Here is a 24,904-nt window from a genome sequence, read left to right as displayed (position 1 = left end):
TCCAAATGTCTTTTGTGTTGTGAAATCAAACCAATCAGATATATTCATGCTCTGATTTCACAACAAAACATCAAATCTCTAAAGCTGTTACACGATGGAATGGCTTGGAAAGACTAATTTTTTTTTAATGGATTGGAGGAGTATGTCATAGAGAGTTAATGTGTTTTTTATGAATATGAAAACAATTTTTTTATTAAATTAAAAATTGTAAATTCAATGCTTAAATTTTGGTGGAGGTAAAAATCTAAAAGATAAATTTTCGGTGGCGCTTTTTATTTTTCTTATTGGAGCTACCGGGGAGTTGGACGCCAATATGGGGAAGGAGGAGCATAGACGAGTGTGTGGTGTCAGGATACCAAAACTCGGACCCTCCGAGTTCAAGCTACCACACGGACCGTCCGATTTCGGTGGGTGGCACACGGACGGTCCGATTACTGAGGGCAATGACACGCGGCGCATAGGAACCAATCTCCCAAACGGTCTCGTGAGTGAAGACACTCCTCTCACCATCCGAAAGCATCACTATCCCAGATTTCATTTTCACTTTGCAGCTCCCTTCTTCTTCCTCTCCTCCCTCTGAAGCTTTGCATGATGGAAAGATTTAAAGCATGCCAAAGAAAAAAAAATTAAGGATGTGGATCGAGCTGAACTTCATATTATGCATTATCTCAGTCATTCTGATTATGTAAGTTTTTTTTAAATATTTTTAAATTTTTTATACTTAATATTATTATTATTATTGTAAACTATTTACTTGTTTTGGTTGTTATTTTTAGAAGTGCAAGTTAGAAATAGAAGTAAAATAAATATTAGTATTGTGTAGGGTTTCTTAGAATTTTTTTTAAATTTTTTTAGAATAAGTTTCGGTAAAATAAATAAATATTAGTATTGTTAGGTTTTTAGTTTTAGTTTAATAGAGGATGTTAATTTTTTTTTTGTGGAAATTTTTAATATTTTATATGGTAAACTATTTACTTGTTATTGTTATTATTAGTATTCTCCCGTATTTATATGACATTTTTAATTTTTTTAGATTTTTTATAATTAATTTTTGGTGGTAAATATTATTGTTAGTAATATAATAATTATTATTTTGTTGGTTGTTACATTTTAAAATGTTATTGTTAGTAATATAATAATTATTATACAGAGGTATGTGAGGTGTCATATTATGATGCTGAACTTATTAATGTATTACTCATGTTGACTATGTATTACTCATGTGGACTATGTAATGTTGTCTCATAATAATAGGCTAATATGCTACATTAGATATTTTTCTATTAATGTATTAACCATCGTATTCTATAATGCTACAAAGATGTTTTAATAGTAGATTATCATTAATATCTAGGTATGTGAGGTGTCACATTATGTTGCTGATTGGGACCATACTGTTTGGGGATAAGTCGGGGGCAGGTGTGCACTGGAAATTTCTACCCTTGCTTCGTGATTTCTTCAATATTGGACAGTATAGTTGGGGTTCGGCATGCCTAGCACACCTTTACAGGGCGTTATGCAGGGCATCTCGTTATAACTGTAAGGAAATAGATGGTCCGCTTACACTTCTGCTTGCTTGGGCTTGGATCCGATTGCCGTATCTATCCCCGCTTCCTAGAGAACCCCGCAGTTTCCCACTAGCAAACAGGTAATATTTTGTTAAAATGTATCCATTTCTTGATATTTAAGATTCAGTTGAGCTAAAGGATGACATTGTATTAGGTGGCGTAACTGGGAGCGTGGTGACCGACGATATAGATATCTGAAGCTAGGCCACTTTAGGAAGGCCTTTGATGAACTTCAGGAAGGCCAGGTGTGTTTTAAATAAACAAGTAATAAGTTTTGGGAATATTTGGCTTCGAGAAAACTATATATCATTGTGTCAGATATTTGAATTGTGGGTTGTAATCATAAGTGTTCTTTATTTTTCCAGTTTGTCTGGGTTGCCTATGCTGTGGATCGTGTGGATCCAAACATAATTTCTGCTGAAATATACATGCAGTCAGTTGTCTGGAGCGCTACGGTTCCATTGGTGTCGTTTGAATGTATCGAGTAGCATGCCACAGATAGGGTCAGGCGACAGTTCGGTTTGGTTCAGGGCGTGCCTTCTCAGGAACAGAATTTGGATAAGGCTCATGGAGAGATTCTGACTGGACCTAAAAACCTTAATTGGGCCACCACACCGACTCATTCAAAATGGATTATGCATTGGACAAACAGGTATCACTACGTTCTTGCTGAGGTTCCTATGCCTTCACAACATCCGTTGGATACCTACCTGAACTGGTACCGATCAAAATATGGGGACCGCTTAGCCTTGTCGATTCTTGTGGGTGAAGAGAATGATGAAGGTAACCAGGATGTGGATGTAGGCAATGAGGAAATGTATGAGGGTAACGAAGATACCAATGAGGGTGGTCAGGATATGGATGAGGACAATGAAGAGCAGGAGCAACTTATATCACCTCCAATTCAGCCTCCACAAGAACAACCTCAGTCCTCAACTCAGTATCTACCTCAGACACAGTTCACCCCATCATTTCCAGTACAGCAACAATATTGGGGTATGTCACAGTTTGAAGTAGGTGATGGAACTTCTTTTAGCCAGCTGCTTGGGTTCATGTCTGCAGATGCTTCACATGCACAATATGGCCATCAGCCGGAGTTCATGCCTGGCAGGTATTCGTTGGATACAAGGTATCCAGCCAATACCTCATCGGTTGCATCTGGAGGCTTTGTATCTGTGGACTCTAGTAGGAGTGAGGGTGGACGAGGAGTTTTGAATAGTCAAAATCCTAACCGATGTAACATGGGACTCATTGAAGAAGATACTAACGTACTCGAACAAGAAACCGATGCATATATAGTAGATAACCCGGATGAAGAGGGCGATGACGAGGAGGATGAAATTGAAGAGTTCGATGAGGATGAAGAATCTCGTAATGATGGTATTATGATAATTATTTTTCTTTACATATTCGATGACTTATTTTATTTCTTTGCATAAATGGCATCAATTATTTCATTTTGCTTCTTGATTTGTGGTATTTATGTTGGTATTTGAATATGGAACGCACTGCACATACTTGTTTATTCAAAATTCTTTACAGGTCAGGAACGTAGTCCAGATGACAACGTCAAAGGTTACAATCTGAGGATTGATCCGCCACGTCGGAGTGCTAATCGTTTCACCCCTTCGGTCTTCAAAAAAGCGGCCAAAAAATGCAAGAACTTAGTGAAAGATGTGAAGTGGAAAATGAGAAAATAGTTGTCACCCTTTGTTTATATTTATTTGTATTTGTTAAACATTATGTCGTGATGACTTTATGTAAATTTTACAGTTAGTTGTATTGGTTGGACAATATGTACTGAGGACTTTATGTAATATTTAGAGTTACTTGTAGTGGTTATTGTTTATGTATTGATGAATTTTATTTTCCGTTTAGACTAATTTCCTACTATTGGACTATGTATATAGTACTTTATATGTGTTGGACCTTGTTGATGTAGTAGCCATGTGTAGTATGTATGGTTGCGAGAACCGGACCGGTCAATGAACCGGTGAGGTTACTGGTTCAATGCTTCAATCTTTCGACCAGGGTTCAAATGGGGTTCAACCGGTTTAATTTAATTTTAAATTATTTTATTAAAGGACCAAAAAATAATTTTAAATATATTAATTTAACAAAAAACCGTTAAATTAACCGTAAAAAAACCGTTAAACAAAGTTAAAAAGCCGGCCGGTTCGACCGGTTTACCGGTTAATCATCCGGTCCGGTCGGTCTTTAACAGGTATTTTGCTTCCCGGTTTTTTATCTTACCCGGAGCGGTTAACTGACCGATTTCCGGTTTTTCCGGTTGAACCGGCAGCTCCGGTCCGGTTTTTAGAACCATGGTAGTATGTAATAATGTCTCGTAACAGGTAAACATACCTCCTGCAGATATTTATCAACTGATGTACTAACCATCATATTATATAGTTCCACAGATCTGTTATAATAATAGAAAGTCATTAAATATAACGTTACATATAGCAGGTCATCTTACATCAGTTTGGTCATAAGGGATTTATTATACAATATCATATTAAAACTGTGAACCTAGGGGGCTTCTCCGTTGGGATTTGAACCAACTGACCGACGACATCTGCTTCGACTATGTCCCTCAGCACCACATAGAGTACATCGCCTAGGACGACGTAACATCCTCCTGTCCATCTCATTTAGAAAACGCGTCATCTTGGGGCGACCTTTCGTCACCCGTCGCAGGTACGGATTCGGTATGAACCGAGGTCCGTTGTAAGCAGGCCATGTAGTGGGATTACCTAGTGGCCGAAACCGTGCACGGTACACCCGCCGCACTTGATCCATCTTGTACACATCATGAACATACAGTCGCCAATCGAGTCGTTGGTTGGCACAACATGCGAACACATGTCGACAGGGGATCCGATCCACTTGGAACTCACCACAGTCACATCGAAGGCCACGTAGATCAACTGCAAACTCTTGTCCACTTGGCATCTCACGAACCTCAAAGACCTCATTCTGCCTATCAAAGCAACTCACCTGTATATTTCCTGATGCTATTTGGTTTGCATGCAACTTCGATGTCACTATCTCAGAAAACACATGGCCAGCATTGATCCGGGCTTCTGCCTCCGCTCTTTTACGGGTGAACAACTCATTTAGCCTGTAGAATGTTGGCTTCACAAGAGCGGTAATGGGAAGATTACGGGCACCCTTCAGAACTGAGTTGATGCACTCCACTAGATTCGTCGTCATGTGACCCCATCGGTACCCGCCATCAAAGGCCAATGCGTACTGTTCGCGAGGAATTCGGTCTAACCAGTTTGTGTACGCCTCGCCACGCTCCCTTAACCTCTGGTAACGCACGTCGAACTCCCGCACCGTCCTGGAATATCCTGGCATATCACAGCATGTAGAAAGCAAAGTAATTGAGATCAATATATTTATTTAAGGCACATCTATTAATAAATTTATTAAATTTAGTAAATGATTACCGATGTTAACGACCAATTTTCGGAGGTACGGTGCCTTGAACTTTCTCAGGAAATTCGACTCTATGTGCCTGATGCAAAACATATGAAACGCTCTAGGAGGTGACCAAGCTCCGTTACTACGTTCCACAGCTGCATTGATGGACTCGTGCCTGTCAGATATTAGACCCACTCCATCTCGAGTAACAACATGTTGACGGAGGTTACTTAGGAAAAAATGCCATGCATCAGAAGTCTCTCCCTCAACAATAGCAAAGGCAATCGGGACTATATTGTTGTTGCCATCCTGTGAAACTGCCACAAGGAGACAACCCTTATACTTTCCGTACAAGTGAGTCCCATCCACCTGGACAACTGGCTTACAATGTCTGAATGCCCTAATACAAGGGTAATAACTCCAAAATACACGATGCAATACCCGAATATCACCCACCAAGTCATCGCCTTGATATGCAGGCATAGTCTCAAAATGGACAACAGCTGATGGCTCCTTGTGACACATGGCCTCAAACCATATAGGCAAGGCTTCATACGATGCTTCCCAACCTCCAAATATTTTTTCTACTGCCCTCTGCTTAGCCAACCATGCTTTCCGGTAACTGACAGTGTAGTTGAATTTGGATTGCACTTCTGCTATAACCGATTTTACCTTTAAGGAGGGGTCAACTTCAACCAGTGGCTTGATTGCTTCTGCAATTGTGATAGAGTCCAGTTTCGAAAGATCCTGTGAAATGGTGGCGGTGGTACAGGTGTGGCTACCATTATACCTCCGTACAACCCAACAGTATTTCCTGCTCATCAAGCTAACTCTGATAAGCCAGTCACATCCTGACCCATACTGTGTACACTTGGCGTAAAATGTCAAAGGCTCAGACTCATATACCCGGTAGTCTACGCTTCGTCGTATGGTATACTCCTTAACCGCCTTAATAACAACTTCTCTGGAACTGAACTCCATCCCAACCGCGAACTCACCATCTGCGACCATAGGAATTTCTGCAGGGACAAATGCCATAAGATAAATTTATTTAATACGCAGCTATTTCAAAACCGACTGTAAAGGTAAATCAAATATCACTGCATCCAGTACCCTATAAATCAAAACCTTGAACATGTTATGATGTCACCCTAGACAACATAACCACAGCAGCAACAAATGTAAAAAACCAGACCGGACCGACCGGTTCGACCGTAAAACCAAATGAACCGTGCCGGTCCGGTCCGGTTCATGGCATTTGAACCGTTCAACAGATCCAACCTGTGCACATACTAGTTACAACCTCATGCAATTTGCTACAACCATATCTTAACAACATAAATATTATTTCCTAATAAACACATGAAGCATATAAAAGAAAAAAAATAAATTCCTTAACGGGTCGACGACCAATTTCAGATCCTGACAACTACGACACAGAACGCACCATTAAATAATGCTAAAAAAGGGGTTTCATCTTCATAACTTAATCAATGTCTAACTACAAAAACACTAATACCACGATTACGTACCTGCAGTCATATATTCCGGAAATTCAGGAACATGCATGGCTTCCAAGTCTAAAACTCGCATGAATGATGGCTCTTCAAACGGCACTTCGTTTGCAAGTGCATTTGCCACTTCTGTCACATCTGGGCACATGCCTCTGTCACCTTGATCTTCATCTCCATCGGGAGCAACAAATTCGTAGTTGCTTTCGAAGTCTTCTTCACTGTCACTATTATAATCTTCCTGTAGAATATTCCGGTCGGCCTCGGATTGTTCAAACTCTACATACAACTCGATGAACGAGATCTGAGCGCGGTTTTCAATATACATTGAAAACATCTCCTGCATGCTCGCTTCGTCCGTGACATTTCTGGTTTGAAATTGAATGAACCCACCAAATACCGGTACGGGATATCTGTATAGCATACATGATATCTTTTTTGCCCTCTCAGAATCAATCTTCTCACAGATCACACCCTTGAGCTCTTCAAATGAGATGATAAAAGGAATAACAACATCTAATGGATTTTCGCAAATAAACTTTACTCCTTCAGACGTTTGTAACAAGATTTGACCAAAATAATACACTTTAATCAAAACTCTATCACTCATTTCTCTCAATGACAAAAAAAAACCCTTACCTCAACTATTAACTTCTCTAAATCATCATAACTATGAAACTGACCCAAAGAAACAACACACAGGAAGCAGCCGCTGAAGAAGGTGAAGAAGACGGGAAGGGGAAGAATACGATTTACCTACCACTAACTCGCTGCGCACTTTTATATAACCCTATCTACTCAACTCGGACCATGCGTTTTCCTTTTCCCGGTTCGCCATTCCACCCGAAAACGGACGGTCCGAATTCGGTCTACCAAAACTCAACCTCTCAACAAGCTACTCGGACCGTTCGACTTCGTCAATCTAACTATGCATTTCGGACGGTCCGTTTTATATGCACACGAACTTTTCCCCTACATCATCCCAAATCGGACCATCCGATTTCGGGGAAACAAATTCACTATCCAAGAACTCGGATGGTCCGTGTTCTCCTCCCTAAAGCTGGCAAAACTCTGCCCCACAAGCATGTCTAACCCCCCCATACTCCATATCCATGAAAAGCGCACACATGTGCTCCATTTCCATAAAAATGAGCCTTTGGGTGGAGATAAAAAATTGAAAGTCGATTTTGGATGGAAATAAAATTTGAGGATCGGTTTTAGATAAAAAAATAAAAAATAAAAAATAAAAAAAACTTAAATTAGAGGGTGATAAGTCTATATTTGATGATAATTTTTTGTTTAATTTGGACGGATTTCATCACATAAACTCACACTTAATCACCAAAATAGCATACTTTTGTGTTTGATCCCTAAATTGAGTCTAAATGTGAAAACATGCGTTTTTGTGCTTAAATTGAGCAATTTAATTCCACTTTTATTCCATTTGGTGTCGTGATATGTTTGGTAAGTGATTTCAGGTCCTAGAGGCAAAAGTGGAAGAAAAGCATACAATTGGGAGAAAACATGAAGAAAACAAAAGAGAAAATCATTTCAGAGTGTGCCCACGCACAGAATGAAAATCAGCAAGTGCGCCTATGCACAACTTTTGTGCGTACGCACAGGAGAAAAAATCAGCAAGTGTGCATACGCACACATCTGTGCGTATGCACATGTACCAGCATGTGGCTTCATTAATGAAGCATGTGACTCGCAATTTTGAGGGCCTTTTGGCCCAATTTTGAGTGTGCTGAAGCAAAATTGAAGTGCTATATGAAGGAAACTTCATGCTATATGAAGGCATTAGGTTTTATTAGGTTTTCATTAGCTTAGGATCTTACTTAGATAGTTTTAGAACACAATTTAGGAGTATGAGTAGTGTATAGTAAAAAATTCTCTCGTAGGATTTTACTAAATTTTCATTGTAGCATTTTATAGTTTCAAGTTTTCATCTTAGGCTGATAAACTCTTTTGTAAGCACTCTTTAATTTCTCTTTATTTACATCACTTTTACTTTTATTGTCTTTTGGTTTAAGTTACTTTGTTAATATATGCAATTTTAGTTTCTTGAAGTTTTGATTGGTGAATTTAGTGTTTTATGATTTCCATTTTCTTGCTTGAATGTTTATTGTTGATATTGTGAATAGTTTGGTTATAATTTTTATTTTCCTTTGCAATTTCCTATGTTTTGTTTTTATACCCACAAGGTGTTTGTGAAAATGTTAATTATGGATTTTGAGTAGATTTTCACACCTTGGCTTGGAAAATGAGTTCCTAGGATACTAGAGTCATAATGTCCGACATTTAGTGGTAATTCTTGGGTAGTTAGTTGATTCTTGTTTCTATTGATGCTAGCTTTTTACTAAGAAATTAGTAAGTTAGCTAGGACTTATGGATTAAGGTCAATTATGCTTGCTTGACTTACTTCTCGATGTTAGGGGTAGACGAAGCGAGATTGACTCATCATAGTTACCATAGTTGTGGTTATGATGATGATAAGATTCCTTAATTCTCATTCCCAAGTCAAGGCTCTTTTATGAATTTATAGCATTTTCACTAGTTTTGACCTTACTTCCTTTTTACTTGCATTAATTTTAATTTTGATCTTTTCTTAGTTCTTTTATCTCTGAGTTCCTTTAATTTTTCGTTTCTTACTTGAAAACTCCCTTTTCCTCACAACCAAGAGTATGACATCTTAATTGCATTCTTAGGGAGAACGACCCGAGGTTGAATTACTCTCGGTTATATATTTGTATTTGAAAATCTAAACTTTGATTTGAGAGGATAGATTGTTAGTTTGGACTATGCTACCAATGAAGTGATTCTTATTTTGAGAAATTCCGAATCGACATAATCCTTTCTATCAAGTTTTTGGCGCCGTTGCCGTGGAATGCAATTGGTGTTATATTTTGGGTTGTTGTAAATATGTCAATAGTGTAAATAGCTTACTTTTTGGTTGTTTGGTTGTTTTTGTCAATATTTAGGTTCTTGTTTTTCTTGTTTATTGTTGTCTTTTTTTTATTTTCTACTTTCTCTATGAGCTATCACCCCTATTTCTTGGAGCTTGGTTGTGATTGTATTGTGGTGTATGATGAATTCAAATTGGGATTGTATCATGGAGTGGGAGAATCAATTGAGGGAGCAACCACCTTCCTCATGCTACAACGAGTCAAACCTCCCCCAATATGCATACCAAACCCAAAGATATGTGCGGTGCCCCCTACACAACTCTCAACCACCAAACCTTCAAGAACCACACCATCCACCTCCATGGAATCCAAATGTTTATACACCTTGCCACCAACAATATGAACCATCACCTCCTTACATACCACCTCAATACCCTCACGCACATAACATACCTTCCAACCATACAACTTTTCTCCCAACTATTGAACCTTTTTTTCACTTAAATATGAAGTTATTCAACCCTTGTCCCAAGAACAACAAGATCTTTAAGCTTTTCTCCAAGAGCAAGGAGAACTCTAAAAGAAGCAAGGGGAGTTCATGGCTACCATAGCCGAAGCGGTGAACCACTTGGCCTTGCTATGCTCAATCAATCAAGACATCTCCCTTGAGAAATGTGGAGGAGCAGTCAAGGAGTGTAATGAACAGGAGAACATGGAGTCTCAAATAGAAGGAATGGAATTGACGCTTGAGTCACAAGAGGAGGAAGGTAAAACAAGTGAACCACAAGAGGTAAATGAAGAATTGAAGGAGTTTGATCAAGAAGTGGATTCCATCATCAATGATTTTTTGTCCACCTTGGTCAATCCCATCAATGATCTTGAGGAAACTTCCCCTCTTGAGTTTGAGAGAGATCGGGAAGAGCTTGAAAAGGGTGGTGAGGAAGAGGTGATCACCCAAGAAGTAGAGGTATTCATACAAGAGTCCAATAGGGTAACTCCATTCTAAGAGCAAATTGAGTGGGTGACAATATCTTCATAGGTCCACACCAATATGCTCTCTTAGAAACGGATCACCAACTTAAGGTCCTTATTGGAGTGTTAAATAGTGAAGAAATGGATGTTGGTTTCTGTTCCGAGGGTTACTTGAAACTAAAGGTCGATCTCGGATGAGATCTTCTATGCTGGTCGGTGCTGCTGTGTCCGACCTGAGAGAATTGGAGATGCTGCTGTTCCTTGATCATCGGAGGGTGGTGGTACCTGGAAGAGACTCCGATGCTTAAGTTAGCACGTGCTTTAGGCTCTGATTTTTGCGTCATTTTCCTTTTCTGGGTTCTTGTTCCGTTGTTGCCTCCAAAGGGTCCCCTGGGCTTTGATGTTGATCCTCCGTTCTTTGCGAGTCATGGGATTTCCCTTTTGCTGCCATATCTGACACTTGTTAATTGTTTCTTTACCATTCTCTTACTGTCCGAGTTGTTCGGTAGTGACCTCTTCTTCTTTTTTCTTACTGTAGGTATAGTTACTATATGTCTACCCGTAGGAATATTGTCAAGATGTCCACAAAAATTCCTGTTGGCATGGCCGAATGGCTGGACTCTATAGTTCTGATGTGTGTTACAATGGCCGATCCGGAGTACTATGAGAGGCTTAGGAGGTTCCATAAGATCTGTGGCAATAGGGATGATGAAAAGAATTATGAACTGGTGTCGCCTGATCCTGAGGAGAGGGTTAGTTTCCCTTTCTTAACTCAGGGAGGAAGGCCCTTCTTCTATGCTTATGACTACTTCTTTAGTCAGCTGAATATCACCATCCCTTTTACTGCTTTTGAGACTGACCTCTTATGGACTTGTAATGTAGCCCCTTCCCAGCTTCATCCGAACTCTTGGGCCTTCATTAAGATTTTTCAGCTGTTGTGTCAGGAATTAGGTATCCGACCTACCACACCCCTTTTTCTTTATCTTTTTGTTTTGACTAAGCCTGGAGTGGCCAAAAACAAAGCTTCTTGGATTTCCTTCCGAGCTTCCCAGGGGAAGAAAGTGTTTTCAATGTTTGACGAGTCCTTTCGAGATTTTAAGAACTATTACTTTAAGGTCCGAGCTGTCGAGAATGCCCGACCTTTCTTTTTAGATGAGAATGATGAGCCGACCTTTCCTTTATGTTGGCAAAAAGATATAGTAGCTACTAAGTATTCTTGGGAGAGTTTAGATGAGGTTGAACAGGCTTTTGTGGGTGTTCTAGAGGAGCACTGGGGGGAGCCTCCTCATCTGGACATGAAGAGATGTCTAAGAGATCCATCCCTCCTTCGTGTCGAGCTAGGTAGCGTCCGACTTCTTTTAGAAGTGGTTTTCTTCTTTTGTTTGTAATGTTATCCCTCCTTATTGTTATAACTTGTTTTTCTTGGTTTCCTTTTCAGAGATGGTGAAATCTTCAGATTTCATGAAGGCTTTTCGGAGGGCCAAAAAGGTGACAGCTGCCCAAAATTTGTCAGCAAAGACCTTGGGGGAAGGGTCTTCTCGGGTGTCCCTAAAGAAGCCGACTTCTGACTCTCAGGGCCCGAGAAAGATCATCCCGACCCCTAGAGTTCGAGTAGTTCCCTCTGATCCATCTTAGGTGACTTCTGGCCCTGCCTTCTCTCCCAATACTGCTAGCCCGCCTCCCAAGCGTCAAAAACTGGTGGGACGTATAACCTTGATGACAAAGAATTCGACGGTGTGGCCTTTGCTACTGAATTGATTGCTCCCTATGGTAAAGTCCCTCTGGACAACATCTCCATCCTTTGTCACCTTGACTTTATAACGAACAATAGCATTCAAATGGCCAATGTTGGTGCGGCCTTATCTAGGGTTGTTAGGGAGTCCCCTGTCCGTGCTACCAAGGCTTTTCTAGAGGATGCCCAGACTGAGTTTAATAGGGTGAAAGGTCTGAAGGACGAGCTGGACGCCAGGATTGCCAAGCTGGAGATTGATGTGGAAAAAGAGAAGGAGCGTGCTACTAGGGCGGAGGCAACTGCTAACTTGGCTGAGGAGGCTGCAAAGAAGTATAAGGAGAGCTACCCAGACCTATGGCGAGTTATTAAAAACTAAGGAGAGGCTTCAATCTGTCCAAGATGATTATGCTGAGCTTCAGGGGCATATGGTGACTAGTGTGACTGATATGTTAGAGATCCTGAAGGCTCAAGTTCGAGTTATTGCGCCCAAGGCCGATCTCTCCTTGTTCAGTATGGATAATGTGGTAAAGGATGGCAAGATTGTGCCTGCCCCTGATGATGATGATAAGGGGCCTCCTCTTGTGCCACTGGCCAGAGATTTGGCAGCTTCAGCTTCTTCCATTCCTTCAGAGGTCGACCCTCCAGAGCCCGAGCCCGAGGTGCGGATTCTGAATGGGCCGGATGGAGTCGTTAATGCTACCCCGATCTCGACCAAGCCTCCTTCTCCCCTTGCCAAGGATGCTGCTACTAGGGCAAATTTGGATCCCCTATGACTTTTTATGATTGTGTACTGTTACAGTCTGACTTGTGGACTTTGAACTTTTGCTTATGTTTTTTGTAGTTTGAATCTCTCTAATATTTGGTTGGTTGCTAGCAACTTTTTATTTCCTTAGAAAACAAAACATTTTAAACTCCTGGGCTGCCCTCTAGGTAGCCTTCGAGTATTTAATGCTTGAAAAATGCATTTTGCTGAATGTCTGGAGGTTTACTTTTTGTCATCCTTCTGGAATTTGATAGAGATAAGGTCTTTCCTAGTCCGACTTCTTTTGAGTGGGTTTTTCTACCCTCGCCCTTAGGATTACGCTTTGCTTTGAATTGGTACTCGTCAACCCTTTATTAAGTCGGGCAAAATTATTCTTGTGGCTTGGTGTCCAAACTTTTAGCGACTTGTCCGATGACTTTTCAGTGTTCTTTATATAGAACCTTTTTAGCTAAGCACTTTTAAGCCTTAAGTTTTTCAACCTTTTGGCTTTTTTCTTTTGAGATTGTACCTGCCTCTGACGTCGACCCGTACGACCTTGTTATTCGAACTTTTTAGTCATATTCCAACAACTTTTTAGGTAGTGTTCCTGATGAGGAACCTTTTCTTTATAGTTTGTTTGGATGACTTTTTAGCGCCGTTTCAACTTGTGCTTTTACCTATTAAGTAGTGTCTTTTTGCAAGACTTATACCTTTCGGCGAAGCACTTCTGGCCTTTGGTTCTTTAATCTTTCTTTGGCCTTTGCGAGGTGTTTTCGTCCCTTTTCAGTGATCTTTTCATTGGTCCGACTTCTCTGTCGGGCCTTCTTAAGTTATTTTTAGTAATCCATTTTTAGTCAGACCTCGTCAGGTCACTTTTTATGGGTTACTTTTTATAACTTCATGCATTAACTTGCTTCTATCGGTTCACCTTGCCGACTTCTTTGTAATCGAGCGATGAATTGTGCGTTTTATGAACTTAGATTAATGCGTCTTGGTAGGAAACTTTTTAGGAAATTGATAACTTTCAAATAATAATGAGATAAAAACATAAATAAAAGTGTATACATTCGAGTACTTACCATTCTAGGTCGAGCAGTTTTTTAGATCTCGCCCTGGCGCCTCATTAAAAACCTTTTCAGGAAAAAGAGCGCGTCTTGACCTAAGATCTTTACTATTTTCTAGCTATAGTACCTTCTTAGGTTACAGACATGCCATGACCTTGGTAGCTCTCGCCCTTCTAAGTCGGACACCTTGTAGTAACCTTTCCCCAGTACTTCTGCTACTCGATATGGTCCTTTCCAGTTTGCTGCTAGCTTTCCTTCTCCTGAACGACCTGCTCCGATATTATTTTGGATTAAGATGAGATCATTGGTGGTGAAGCTTCGCTGGATTACCTTCCGATTATACCTCAGAGCCATTCGACGCTTTAGGGCTTTCTCTCTAATCCGAACTCTTTCTCGGACTTCTGGGATAGGTCGAGCTCTTCCCTTTGAGCTTGGAAGTTGGTATCTTCATTGTAGAGGATCACTCTGGGAGATCCTTCTTCTACTTCCACGGAAATCATTGCCTCCATTTCGTAAGCAAGTCGGAATGGTATTTCTCAGTGGTTGAGTGTGGTGTTGTCCGGTATGCCCATAGGACTTGCGGGAGCTCTTCAGCCTAGGCTCCCTTGGCGTCCTGTAGTCTCCATTTTAACCTGGCCAGTATGATTTTGTTGGTGGCTTCCGCCTGTCCATTGGCTTGTGGGTGCTCTATAGAGGTGAACTAGTGCTTGATTTTCAAATCAGCTACCAGATTTCTGAAGCCCGTATCGGTGAATTGAGTGCCATTGTCTGTGGTAATGGAGTATGGCACCACAAACCTTGTGACAATGTTTCTGTATAAGAACTTATGACTTCTTTGGACGGTGGCAGTGGCCAAAGATTCTACCTCAATCCATTTTGTAAAATAATCTATTCCTACAATGAGGAACTTAACTTGCCTTGATCCTTGAGGGAAAGGTCCGAGGAGGTCAAGCCTCTATTTTGTGAATGGCTAGGGTGAAGTGACACAAATAAGTTCTTCAGGTGGTGCGATGTGGAAGATTGCGTGCTTCTGACATGGGGGGCATGTTTTGACGAACTCTGTTGCTTTCTTTTGCAAGGCCGGCCAGTAGAATCTAGCTTAGAGTACCTTTTTCGAAAGAGCTCGTGCCCCGAGGTGGTTACCGCACATACCACTCTGGACTTCTTCGAGGACTTCCCTTATAGCGGATGTCGGGACGCATTTTAGGAGGGGTGTAGAGATTCCTCTCCTATATAGGACGTCGTGTACTATGGTGTAGTACTGCGCTTCTTGTACTAGCCTTTTTGCCTCCTTTTTGTCTGTGGGGAGTGTTTCAGACTTGAGATAGTTAATTATGGGGGTAATCCATCCTTGATACCGACTTGATATGGTTAGGACATTTCTTCCTCCGAGATTGATGGACTTTGCAGTGTTTCTTAGATGAGGCTTCTATTATGGCCCCCTGGTTTGGTGCTGGCTACTTTTGAAAGTACATCAGCTCGGACATTCTGTTCCCGAGGTATATGTCGAACCTCATATCCTCTGAATTGTCCAAGCTATTCTCTGATTTTTTCGAGGTATTTTTTCATGGTGGGATCCTTAGCTTGATAGCTCCCTTCTACTTGTGAGGTGATTACTTGTGAGTCACTGAAGATGGTGAGTTTCTATACTCCCACCTCCCTAGCCAGCCTCAAACCGGCCAGTAGCGCCTCATATTCATCTTGATTATTTGATGCAGGGAAGTCAAACTTTAATGAGAGCTCGATTTGAGTTCCTCGATCACTTTCTATAATTACACCTGCGCCACTCCTGGTTTTGTTCGAGGAGCCGTCCATGTAGAGATTCCATTTTGTGGGAGTATCCGGGGTGTTAGTGTACTCGGCAATGAAGTTGGCCAGATATTGTGATTTGATAGCTGTCCGAGCTTCATATTGAAGATCAAATTCGGATAACTCAACTGCCCACTGTTAAATTCTTTCAGCTAAGTCTGTTTTCTGTTAGATGCCTTTTATGGACTGGTTGGTTCGTACTCTGATAGTGTGAGTTTGAAAGTATGGCTGGAGTCATCGAGAAGTAAATATAAGGGCGTAGGCAAACTTTTCTATCTTTTGACAGTTTAGTTCAGCCCCTTGTAGAGCCTTATTGATGAAGTAAATTGGTTGTTGCCCACTTTTGTCTTCTCTGACTAGTGCCGAAGCTATTGCCCGGCTTCCTACGGCGAGGTATAGTATGAGTTCTTCGCCTTCTCGAGGTCGAGTAAGGACGGGTGGTTGCCCCAAAAATTTCTTGAAATCTTGGAAGGCTTGTTCGCATTCTGGGGTCCACTCAAACCTCTTTCCCTTCCTTAATGTTGCATAGAAGGGGAGATATCTTAAGGCTGATCCAGCTAGGAACCTAGACAGAGCCGCTAGTCTTCCATTAAGTTGTTGGACCTCTTTGACACAGTTCAGACTTTTCATGCGAAGTATGTCATGGCACTTATCTGGGTTTGCTTCAATTCCTTTTTGGGTGAGAATAAAGCCCAAGAATTTGCCAGCTTCTACCGTGAAAGTGCATTTTGCGAGATGAAGTCCCATCTCATGCTTTCTTCTGGTATTGAACACTTCAGTGAGGTCGGATAGCAACGTTTCCTCCCTTTGTGTCTTTACCAACATGTCATCGACATAAACTTCCATTAGCTTCCCAATGTAGTTGGCAAAGACTTTGTTCATCAGTCTTTGGTATGTATCCCCTGCGTTCTTAAGTCTGAAGGGCATGACTATGTAGCAGTAGTTCGCTCTTGGGGTCAAGAATGAGGTCTTCTCTTATTCGGGTGGATACATTGGAATTTGATTGTATCCTGAATAAGCATCCATAAAGGAGAGGTATTTATATTCGGAAGAGGCATCCACTAGAGTTTCTATACTTGGGAGCGGGTAGGGGTCTTTTGCGTAGGCCTTATTGAGGTCAGTGTAATCGGTACACATCTGCCACTTTCCATTTGACTTCTTTACCAAGATGACGTTGGCTAGCCACAAGGGGTACTCGACCTCCCTTATGAACCCTGCATCGAGTAGGGCTTGCACCTGCTCTTCCACAGCTTGGGATCTTTCTGGGCCAAGCTTCCTACGCTTCTGTTGCATTGGCCGAAATCCAGGATATACTGCCAGTTTATGGCACATTAGCTCGGGATCTATACCGGGCATGTCTGCGGCCTTCCATGCAAAGAGATCGGTATTATCCTTTAGGAACTGTATCAGTAGCTCCTTTAGGTCTCCCTTTAGGGTTGCTCCTATATTTGTTATGTTATCCTGGGTATCCCCGATCTGGACTTCTTCGGTCTCACCTTCAGGTTGTGGACGAAGTTCTTCGTGAGCTCGAACTCCCCCGAGTTCGATGGTGTTGATTTCCTCTCCTCTGGGGTTGCCTTTAAGGTTCAGAATTTTGTTATAACAGTGTCGCGCGAGTTTTTGGTCTCCCTTTATGGTAGCGATCCCTTCCAGAGTTGGGAACTTCTTGCATAGGTGTGGAGTGGAGACAACAGCGGCGAGCTGGTTCAGCGTTGTCTGACCTATTAGAGCATTGTAGGCTGAGCTCACGTCGACTACAATGTATTCTATGCTTAGTGTCCTTGACCGAGTTCCTTTTCCAAAGGTTGTATGTAGTGAGATGTACCCTAATGGTTGAATGGGGGTGTCTCCTTGCCCAAACAAGTTATTTAGATATGCTCTGAGTTCTTTTTGTTGTAAGCCGAGCTTGTCGAAGGTGGATTTGAACAGTATATCCGCAGAGCATCCTTGGTCGCTAATGTTCGGTGGAGATTGGCATTGGCAAGTATTATGGTAACAACCACGGGATCATTATGACCCAGGATGATGCCCGCGGCGTCTTCTTGAGTGAAGGTAATAGTGGGGAGGTCGACCGACCTGTCCCCTCCTCCAACATGGTATACCTCCTTAAGGTGTCTTTTGTGCGACGACTTAGAGATCCCTCCTCCTGCAAATCCTCCATTTATCATGTGGACATGCCTCTCAGGGGCGTGAGGAGGACGTTCAGCTCGTCCAACCTCTTCATCCCTTTTTCTCTTCTTCGGTTCATCTGTTTTGTTTGCCAGGAATCTATCTAGTCTTCTTTCCCAAGCCAGCTTTTTTATAACATTCTTTAGGTCGTAGAACTCGTGGGTAGGGTGCCCGTAAACTCGGTGGTATTCGTAATACTCTATCTGACTTCCTCCTCTTTTATGCTTAATCAGACGAGGGGCAAGGATCTTCTCAGTGTTGCATATCTTTCGGTAGATATCCATAAGAGGCACCCGAAGAGGGGTGTAGTTGTCGTATTTCCTAGGTTTCTCAGTAAGTTGGACTTCTTTCTTCCTGGATTCTTTATCCTTATCCCGAGGTGTGTAAGAAAATTTGGCTTTTGAGCTATCTCCCAATCGGGAGTTCTCTTCCATGTTGATATATTTTTTCGCCCGTTCTTGAACCTCATTTAGAGATGTTGGGTGCTTTTTGGATATTGAGTGGCTAAAAGGTCCTTCTCTTAAGCCGTTGATGAGCCCCATGGTAGCCACCTCTGTTGGAAGACTTTGTATGTCAAGACATGCCTTATTGAATCTTTCCATGTAGTTGCGGGGGCTTTCTTGATCTCCTTGCTTAATACCTAACAGGCTAGGGGCATGCTTGGCTTTATCTTTCTGGATGGACAATCTAGCTAGGAACTTCTTGGCGAGGTCATTGAAGCTTGCTATTGACCTTGGCGGCAAACTGTCGAACCACTTTATTGCTGTAAGGTATCCGTAAGATACATCTGGTGCACGGAATTGTGATTCACACTTTTTACAACTCCGGTGCCACTAACCAGCAAGTGCACTGGGTCATCCAAGTAATACCTTATGTGAGTAAGGGTCGATCCCACGGAGATTGTCGTCTTGAAGCAATCTATGGTTATCTTGTAAACCTTAGTCATGAGATTAAGAATGATTTTTAGTTTTATTTGTAAAAAGTAAAAGAACATGAATTGAATAATACTTGTTATGCAGTAATGGAGAACATGTTGAGGTTTTGGAGATGCTCTGTCTTTTGAATCTCTGCTTTTCTACTGTTGTCTTCTTCACGGATGCAAGACTCCTTCCATGGCAAGCTGTATATTGGTGGATCACCGTTGTCAATGGCTACTATCCGTCCTCTCAGTCAAAATGGTCCAACTACGGGTTCTGTAGGGCTAATCATCTGTCGGTTCTCACTCGTGCTGGAATAGGATCCACTGATCTTTTTACCACAAACAAGGTTTAGACTTTCCGGATCTCAAGAGTGCTACCAATTGGTTCTAGCTTATACCACGAAGACTCTGGTTTCATGGATTTGAACACTCTGTTGTCAGGAAAGGCAATCAAACTCGTGAACCAAGAACCCAAGATATACACACTCAATCTAAGGTAGAACGGAAGTGATTGTCAAGCACGCGTTCATAAGTTGAGAATGGTGATGAGTGTCACGGATCATCACATTCATCATGTTGAAGTGTGAATGAATATCTTAGAATAGAAACAAGCGTGATTGAATAGAAAACAGAAATAATTGCATTAATCCATCGAGACACAGCAAAGCTCCTCACCCCCAACCATGGGGTTTAGAGACTCACGCCGTAGAAGATACAAATTCAGATGTAAAATGTCATGAGGTACAAAATGAATCTCTAAAAGTAGTTTTTATACTAGATTAGTAACCTAGGTTTATAGAAAATGGGTAGACTAAGGTAGATAGTGCAGAAATCCACTTCTGGGGCCCAATTGCTGTGTGTTTGGACTGATCATTGAAGCTTTCATGTGCATAGATTTTTCCTGGCGTTAAACGCCAGCTTTGGTGCTAGTTTGGGCGTTTAACTCTAACTTTTATGCCAGTTTTGGCATTTAACGCCAGAAAAGGGTAAAAAGCTGGCGTTTAAACGCCAGTTTGCGCTATCAAATCTTGGGAAAAGTATGAACTATTATACATTGCTGGAAATCCTAAGATGTCTACTTTCCAAGGCAATTGAGAGTGCACCAATTAGGCTTCTGTAGCTCCAGAAAATCCATTTTGCATGCAGGAGGGTCAGAATCCAACATCATCTGCAGTCCTTTTTTAGCCTCTGAATAAGATTTTTGCTCAGGTCGCTCAATTTCAGCCAGAAAATACCTGAAATCATAGAAAAACATACAAACTCATAATAAAGTTCAGAAATATGATTTTTGCATAAAAACTAATAAAAATATACTAAAAAGTAACTAAAGCATACTAAAAACTACATGAAAATACCACAAAAAAGCGTATAAAATATCCGCTCATCACAACACCAAACTTAAACTGTTGCTTGTCCTCAAGCAACTAGATAAATAAAATAGAGTAGAAAGAAAATCAAGAGGCAATACATCTCAGAGTTTTAAGTGAAGCTCAGATTCTAATTAGATGAGCGGGACTAGTAGCTTTTTGCTCCTGAACAGTTTTGGCATCTTAATTTATCCTTTGAAGTTCAGAATGATTGGCATCCATAGGAACTCAGAATTCAGATAGTGTTATTGATTCTCCTAGTTTAATATGTTGATTCTTGAACACAGCTACTTTATGAGTCTTGGCTGTGACCCTAAGCATCTTGTTTTCCAGTAGTATTACAGGATACATAAATGCCACAGAAACATAACTGGGTGAAGCTTTCAGATTGTGACTCAGCTTTGATAGAGTCCCTAGTTAGAGGTGCCCATAGTTCTTAGGCACACTCTTTTGCTTTGGATCACGACTTTAACCACTCAGCCTCAAGCGTTTCACTTGGACCTTCATGACACAAGCACATGGTTATGGACAGCTTGATTTATCCGCTTAGGCCAGGATTTTATTCCCTTGGGCCCTCCTATCCATTAATGCTCAAAGCCTTGGATCCTTTTTACCCTTACCTTTTGGTTTAAAGGGCTATTGGCTTTTTCTTTTTTTTTTTCTTTTTTTTTGCAAGCTTTGTATTTTTCACTGCTTTTTCTTGCTTCAAGAATCAATTTTATGATTTTTCAGATTATCAATAACATTTTTCTTTCTTTTCATCATTCTTTCAAGAGCCAACAATTTTAACATTCATAAACTTCACTATAAAAAATATGCACTGTTCAAGCATTCATTCAGAAGACAAAAAGTGTTATCACCACATAAAAATAATTAGAATTTTTCTTATTGAAAACTTGAAATAATTGCCTCCTTACTCTAAAAAAAATCTACTATTTTATTCATGTTTAGTGATGATGAGAAGAATAAATTATAGCTTACTTGGAGATAATAAAAATAAAAATGAAAAAATAAAGACCATAATTACTACTACTCATGTAATTCTTAAGATAGGTTTCTAATAATAAAAGTTATCACAGATTTAAGATTAGGACTCAACAACCTTTATTTTGGGAGATGGATGCTCCTTCAATCTGTGGGGTGTCTGGTCCCTCAAGGGAGAGCTTCTGGCGCTTCAGCTCCTATAGCTCACGCCCTTGCTTTTCTTGTTCATTAAGCAGCTTGCAGAGCATGCTATTTTGATATTGCTGTTCTTCCTTAAGTTGATCCATAGCATCTTGCAGCTTGGTGACAGATGCTTCTAGGCGGGCCCAATAGTCAATTTGAGGGATTTCTGGGAGGAACTCTTGCGCCCTCCTCTTGATGGAGTTGTCGTGTAGTTGTTGTCCCTCCATTGACTTTTTAGTGATTGGATGCTCGACTGAGATGAACTTATCCACTCCCATCTTTACCCCAGCATCTTTACATAGCAGAGAGATTAAGCTTGGGTAAGCCAATTTGGCTTTAGTGGAGTTCTTATTTGCAATTATATAAATCTCACAAAAAATCAGATGATGAATCTCCACTTTGTTTCCCAGCATAATTCAATGAATCATCACTGCTCTTTTGACAGTGACCTCAGAGCGGTTGCTAGTGCATAGTATAGAATGCCCAATGAAGTCCAACCAGCCCCTAGCGAATGGTTTGAGATCTCCTCTCTTGAGTTGGTTTGGGACACCTTTTGAGTTGGTTATCCACTTAGTTTCAGGGAGGCATATGTCCTCTAGAACTTGGTCCAAACGCTTATCTACTCTCACCATTCTCCTATTAAAGGATTCTGGATCATCTTGTAGTTGAGGCAGCTTGAAGACCTCTCTTATTTTATTAAGGTAGAAGTAAATAGTCTTCCCTCTGACCATAGTTCGAAAGGTATGGAAAGCAGTTCCCGTCATTCTTCGTTTATCTGTTAGCCACATATTTAAGTAGAATTCCTGGACCATGTTTCTTCCCACCTTTGTCTCAGGATTAGCTAGGATTTCCCAACCTCTGTTTCGAATCTGTACTTGGATTTCCGGATGTTCATCTTCTTTCAGATCGAACTTAACTTCCGGGATCACTAACCTCAAACCCATTATTTTGTGGTAATAGTCTGCATGTTCTTTGGTTAAGAACCTCTCATGATTCCAAAGTGATTTTGGATTATTCTCTTTCTTGCCTCTTAAAGTGATTTATTTTTCTTTAGGGGCCATGATCTTGGTGAGGTTTTGCTTAGTGATTACGGAAAAACACACCAAACTTAGAGGTTTGCTTGTCCTCAAGCAAAAGAAAGGAAAGGAGAGGAATAGAAGGGGATACAAATTTGAATGGTGGACGTATGTGGGTGGCCGAACGTGTATTTAAAAGGGAGGGGTGGAATTCGAAAATTAAAAAAAAAAGATATGATAGAAAGATATGATTTGTAAAAGATGAATCATGATATGAAAAAGATGAGATTTTAAAATTCAAAAGATATGGAAAAGATATAAAGAAGTTAAATCTGAAATTTTGTTGATGCATCTAAGAATTAAAAGATGAAATGATGAGTTGGAAAAGATTTGGAAAGAAATTGAAAAGATAAATGAGTTTTTGAAAAAGATTTGAAAGAGATTTTGAAAGAAAATGAAAAAGAATTTAGAAGATTATTAAATTTTTGAAAATTGAATTTGAGATATGAAGATTTGTAACATGTTTATGCAGAAAATTATGAATTAAAACATGAAAATTTGAAAAAAATTGAAGTGAAAACAAAATCACCTCCCCCTGTCTGTTTTGGCGTTAAACGCCCAGAATGGTATCCATTCTGGCGTTTAACGCCCATTTGTTGGCCAATTTGGGCATTTAACACCCAGCCAGGTACCTTGGCTGGCGTTAAACGCCAGAAATCTTTTATCACTGGGCATTTTTCTAAACGCTCAGGATGCTACAACTCTGGCGTTAAATGCCCAGAATGGTCTCCATTCTGGCGTTTAACGCCATTAATGGTATTTTTACTGGCGTTAAACGCCAAAATGGGTAAAAATGCCCCTTACTGGCATTTTCGTGCCAGTGAGCTCCTTTTCTCTACTTTATGCTCTGAATCCTTTTGTAACTCTGTAAGCTTCTACAATTGACAATTAACCTTAAAGATAATTTATATCAAACTCCTATACTTATTATTTCAATGAATAATAATAAAAAACTTTTGCTAATGGCTGGGTTGCCTCCCAGCAAGCGCTTCTTTATTGTCTTTAGCTGGACTTTTACTGAGCTTTAATCTAGTCTCATTTTTGAGCATTCTTGCTCAATATTGCTTTCAAGATAATGTTTGACTCTCTGTCCATTAACAATGAACTTTTTGTCAGAGTCAATATCCTGAAGCTTTACATATCAATATGGTGACACACTTGTAATCATATATGGTCCCCTCCACCGGGATTTTAATTTCCCAGGGAACAATCTGAGCCTAAAGTTAAATAGCAGAACCTTCTGTCCTGGCTTAATGACTCTGGATGACAGCTTCTTGTCATGCCACCTTTTTTCTTTCTCCTTATAAATGTTTGCATTTTCGAAAGCATTGAGTCTGAATTCCTCTAGCTCATTCAACTGGAGCAATCTTTTCTCTCTAGCTAACTTGGCATCAAGGTTTAGGAATCTGGTTGCCCAGCAGGCCTTGTGTTCTAGTTTCACTGGTAGGTGACAGGCTTTTCCATACACAAGCTAGTATAGAGAGGTCCCTATAGGAGTTTTGAATGCAGTTCTGTATGCCCACAAAGCATCATCTGGACTCCTTGCCCAATCCTTTCTACGGGTATTTACAGTCCGTTCCAGGATTTGTTTTAGTTCTCTATTTGAGGCTTCAGCCTGCCCATTTGTCTGTGGATGATGTGGAGTTGCCACTTTGTGGTTAATCCCATATCGGATCAGAGCAGAGTCAAGCTATTTATTGTAGAAATGAGTTCCTCCATCACTGATTAGTATTCTGGGGACACCAAATCTGCTGAAGATATGCTTCTGGAGGAACTTCAGCACTGTCTTAGTATCATTAGTGGGTGTTGCAATTGCCTCCACCTATTTAGATACATAGTCTACTACCACCAGAATATAAGTGTTTGAGTATGATGGCGGGAAAGGCCCCATGAAGTCAATACCCCATACATCAAATAACTCAATCTCTAAGATTCCTTGTTGAGGCATGGCATAACCGTGAGGCAGATTACCAGCTCTTTGGCAACTGTCACAGCTACGTACAAACTCTCGGGAGTCTCTATAGAGAGTAGGCCAGTAGAAACCACATTGGAAGACTCTTGTGGCTGTCCGCTTACTTCCGAAATGTCCTCCATATTGTGAATCATGGCAATGCCATTGGATCTTCTGTGCCTCTTCTCTGGGCACACACCTATGGATTATTCCGTCTGCACATCTCTTAGAGATATTTGGTTCATTGATGAGTGGATAATTTATACACTTTTTGGCATTGTTTTTAGGTAGTTTTTAGTAGGATATAGTTACTTTTAGGGATGTTTTCATTAGTTTTTATGCTAGATTCACATTTCTAGACTTTACTATGAGTTTGTGTGTTTTTCAGTGATTTCAGTTATTTTCTGGCTGAAATTGAGGGACCATCACTTATGTATTTTCAACGGTGGAGTTTCTACTCACCATAGATTAAGGTTGTGGAGCTCTGTTGTACCTCAAGTTTTAATGCAATTACTACTATTT

The 24,904-nt window shown here is 40.6% G+C and overlaps 1 protein-coding gene across 1 annotated transcript; it reads right to left on the bottom strand.

Moving 5' to 3' along the window:
- Positions 1–3,817: 3,817 nt before the first annotated feature.
- Positions 3,818–7,118, bottom strand: LOC130957023 (uncharacterized). Its single transcript, XM_057883929.1, has 4 exons — positions 6,530–7,118; positions 5,024–6,016; positions 4,138–4,924; positions 3,818–3,935 (listed from the first exon to the last, which is right to left on the bottom strand). Exons 1-4 carry the CDS (start codon positions 7,116–7,118, stop codon positions 3,818–3,820), a joined length of 2,487 nt encoding a protein of 828 aa, XP_057739912.1.
- Positions 7,119–24,904: the final 17,786 nt, after the last annotated feature.

Source organism: Arachis stenosperma, chromosome 10 (genome assembly GCF_014773155.1).
Source record: "Arachis stenosperma cultivar V10309 chromosome 10, arast.V10309.gnm1.PFL2, whole genome shotgun sequence".
NCBI lineage: Eukaryota > Viridiplantae > Streptophyta > Magnoliopsida > Fabales > Fabaceae > Arachis > Arachis stenosperma.
This window is presented reverse-complemented; position numbering and strand designations above follow the sequence as displayed.

Excerpts from the sequence above, each read along its gene's own strand:
- LOC130957023 (XM_057883929.1), bottom strand. The coding sequence starts at position 7,118 with ATGAGTGATAGAGTTTTGATTAAAGTGTATTATTTTGGTCAAATCTTG. Across the intron at positions 6,017-6,529 it reads TCCGGAATATATGACTGCAG|AAATTCCTATGGTCGCAGAT; the intron begins GTACGTAATCGT and ends TTGTCCCTGCAG. Across the intron at positions 4,925-5,023 it reads AAAATTGGTCGTTAACATCG|GATATTCCAGGACGGTGCGG; the intron begins GTAATCATTTAC and ends GTGATATGCCAG.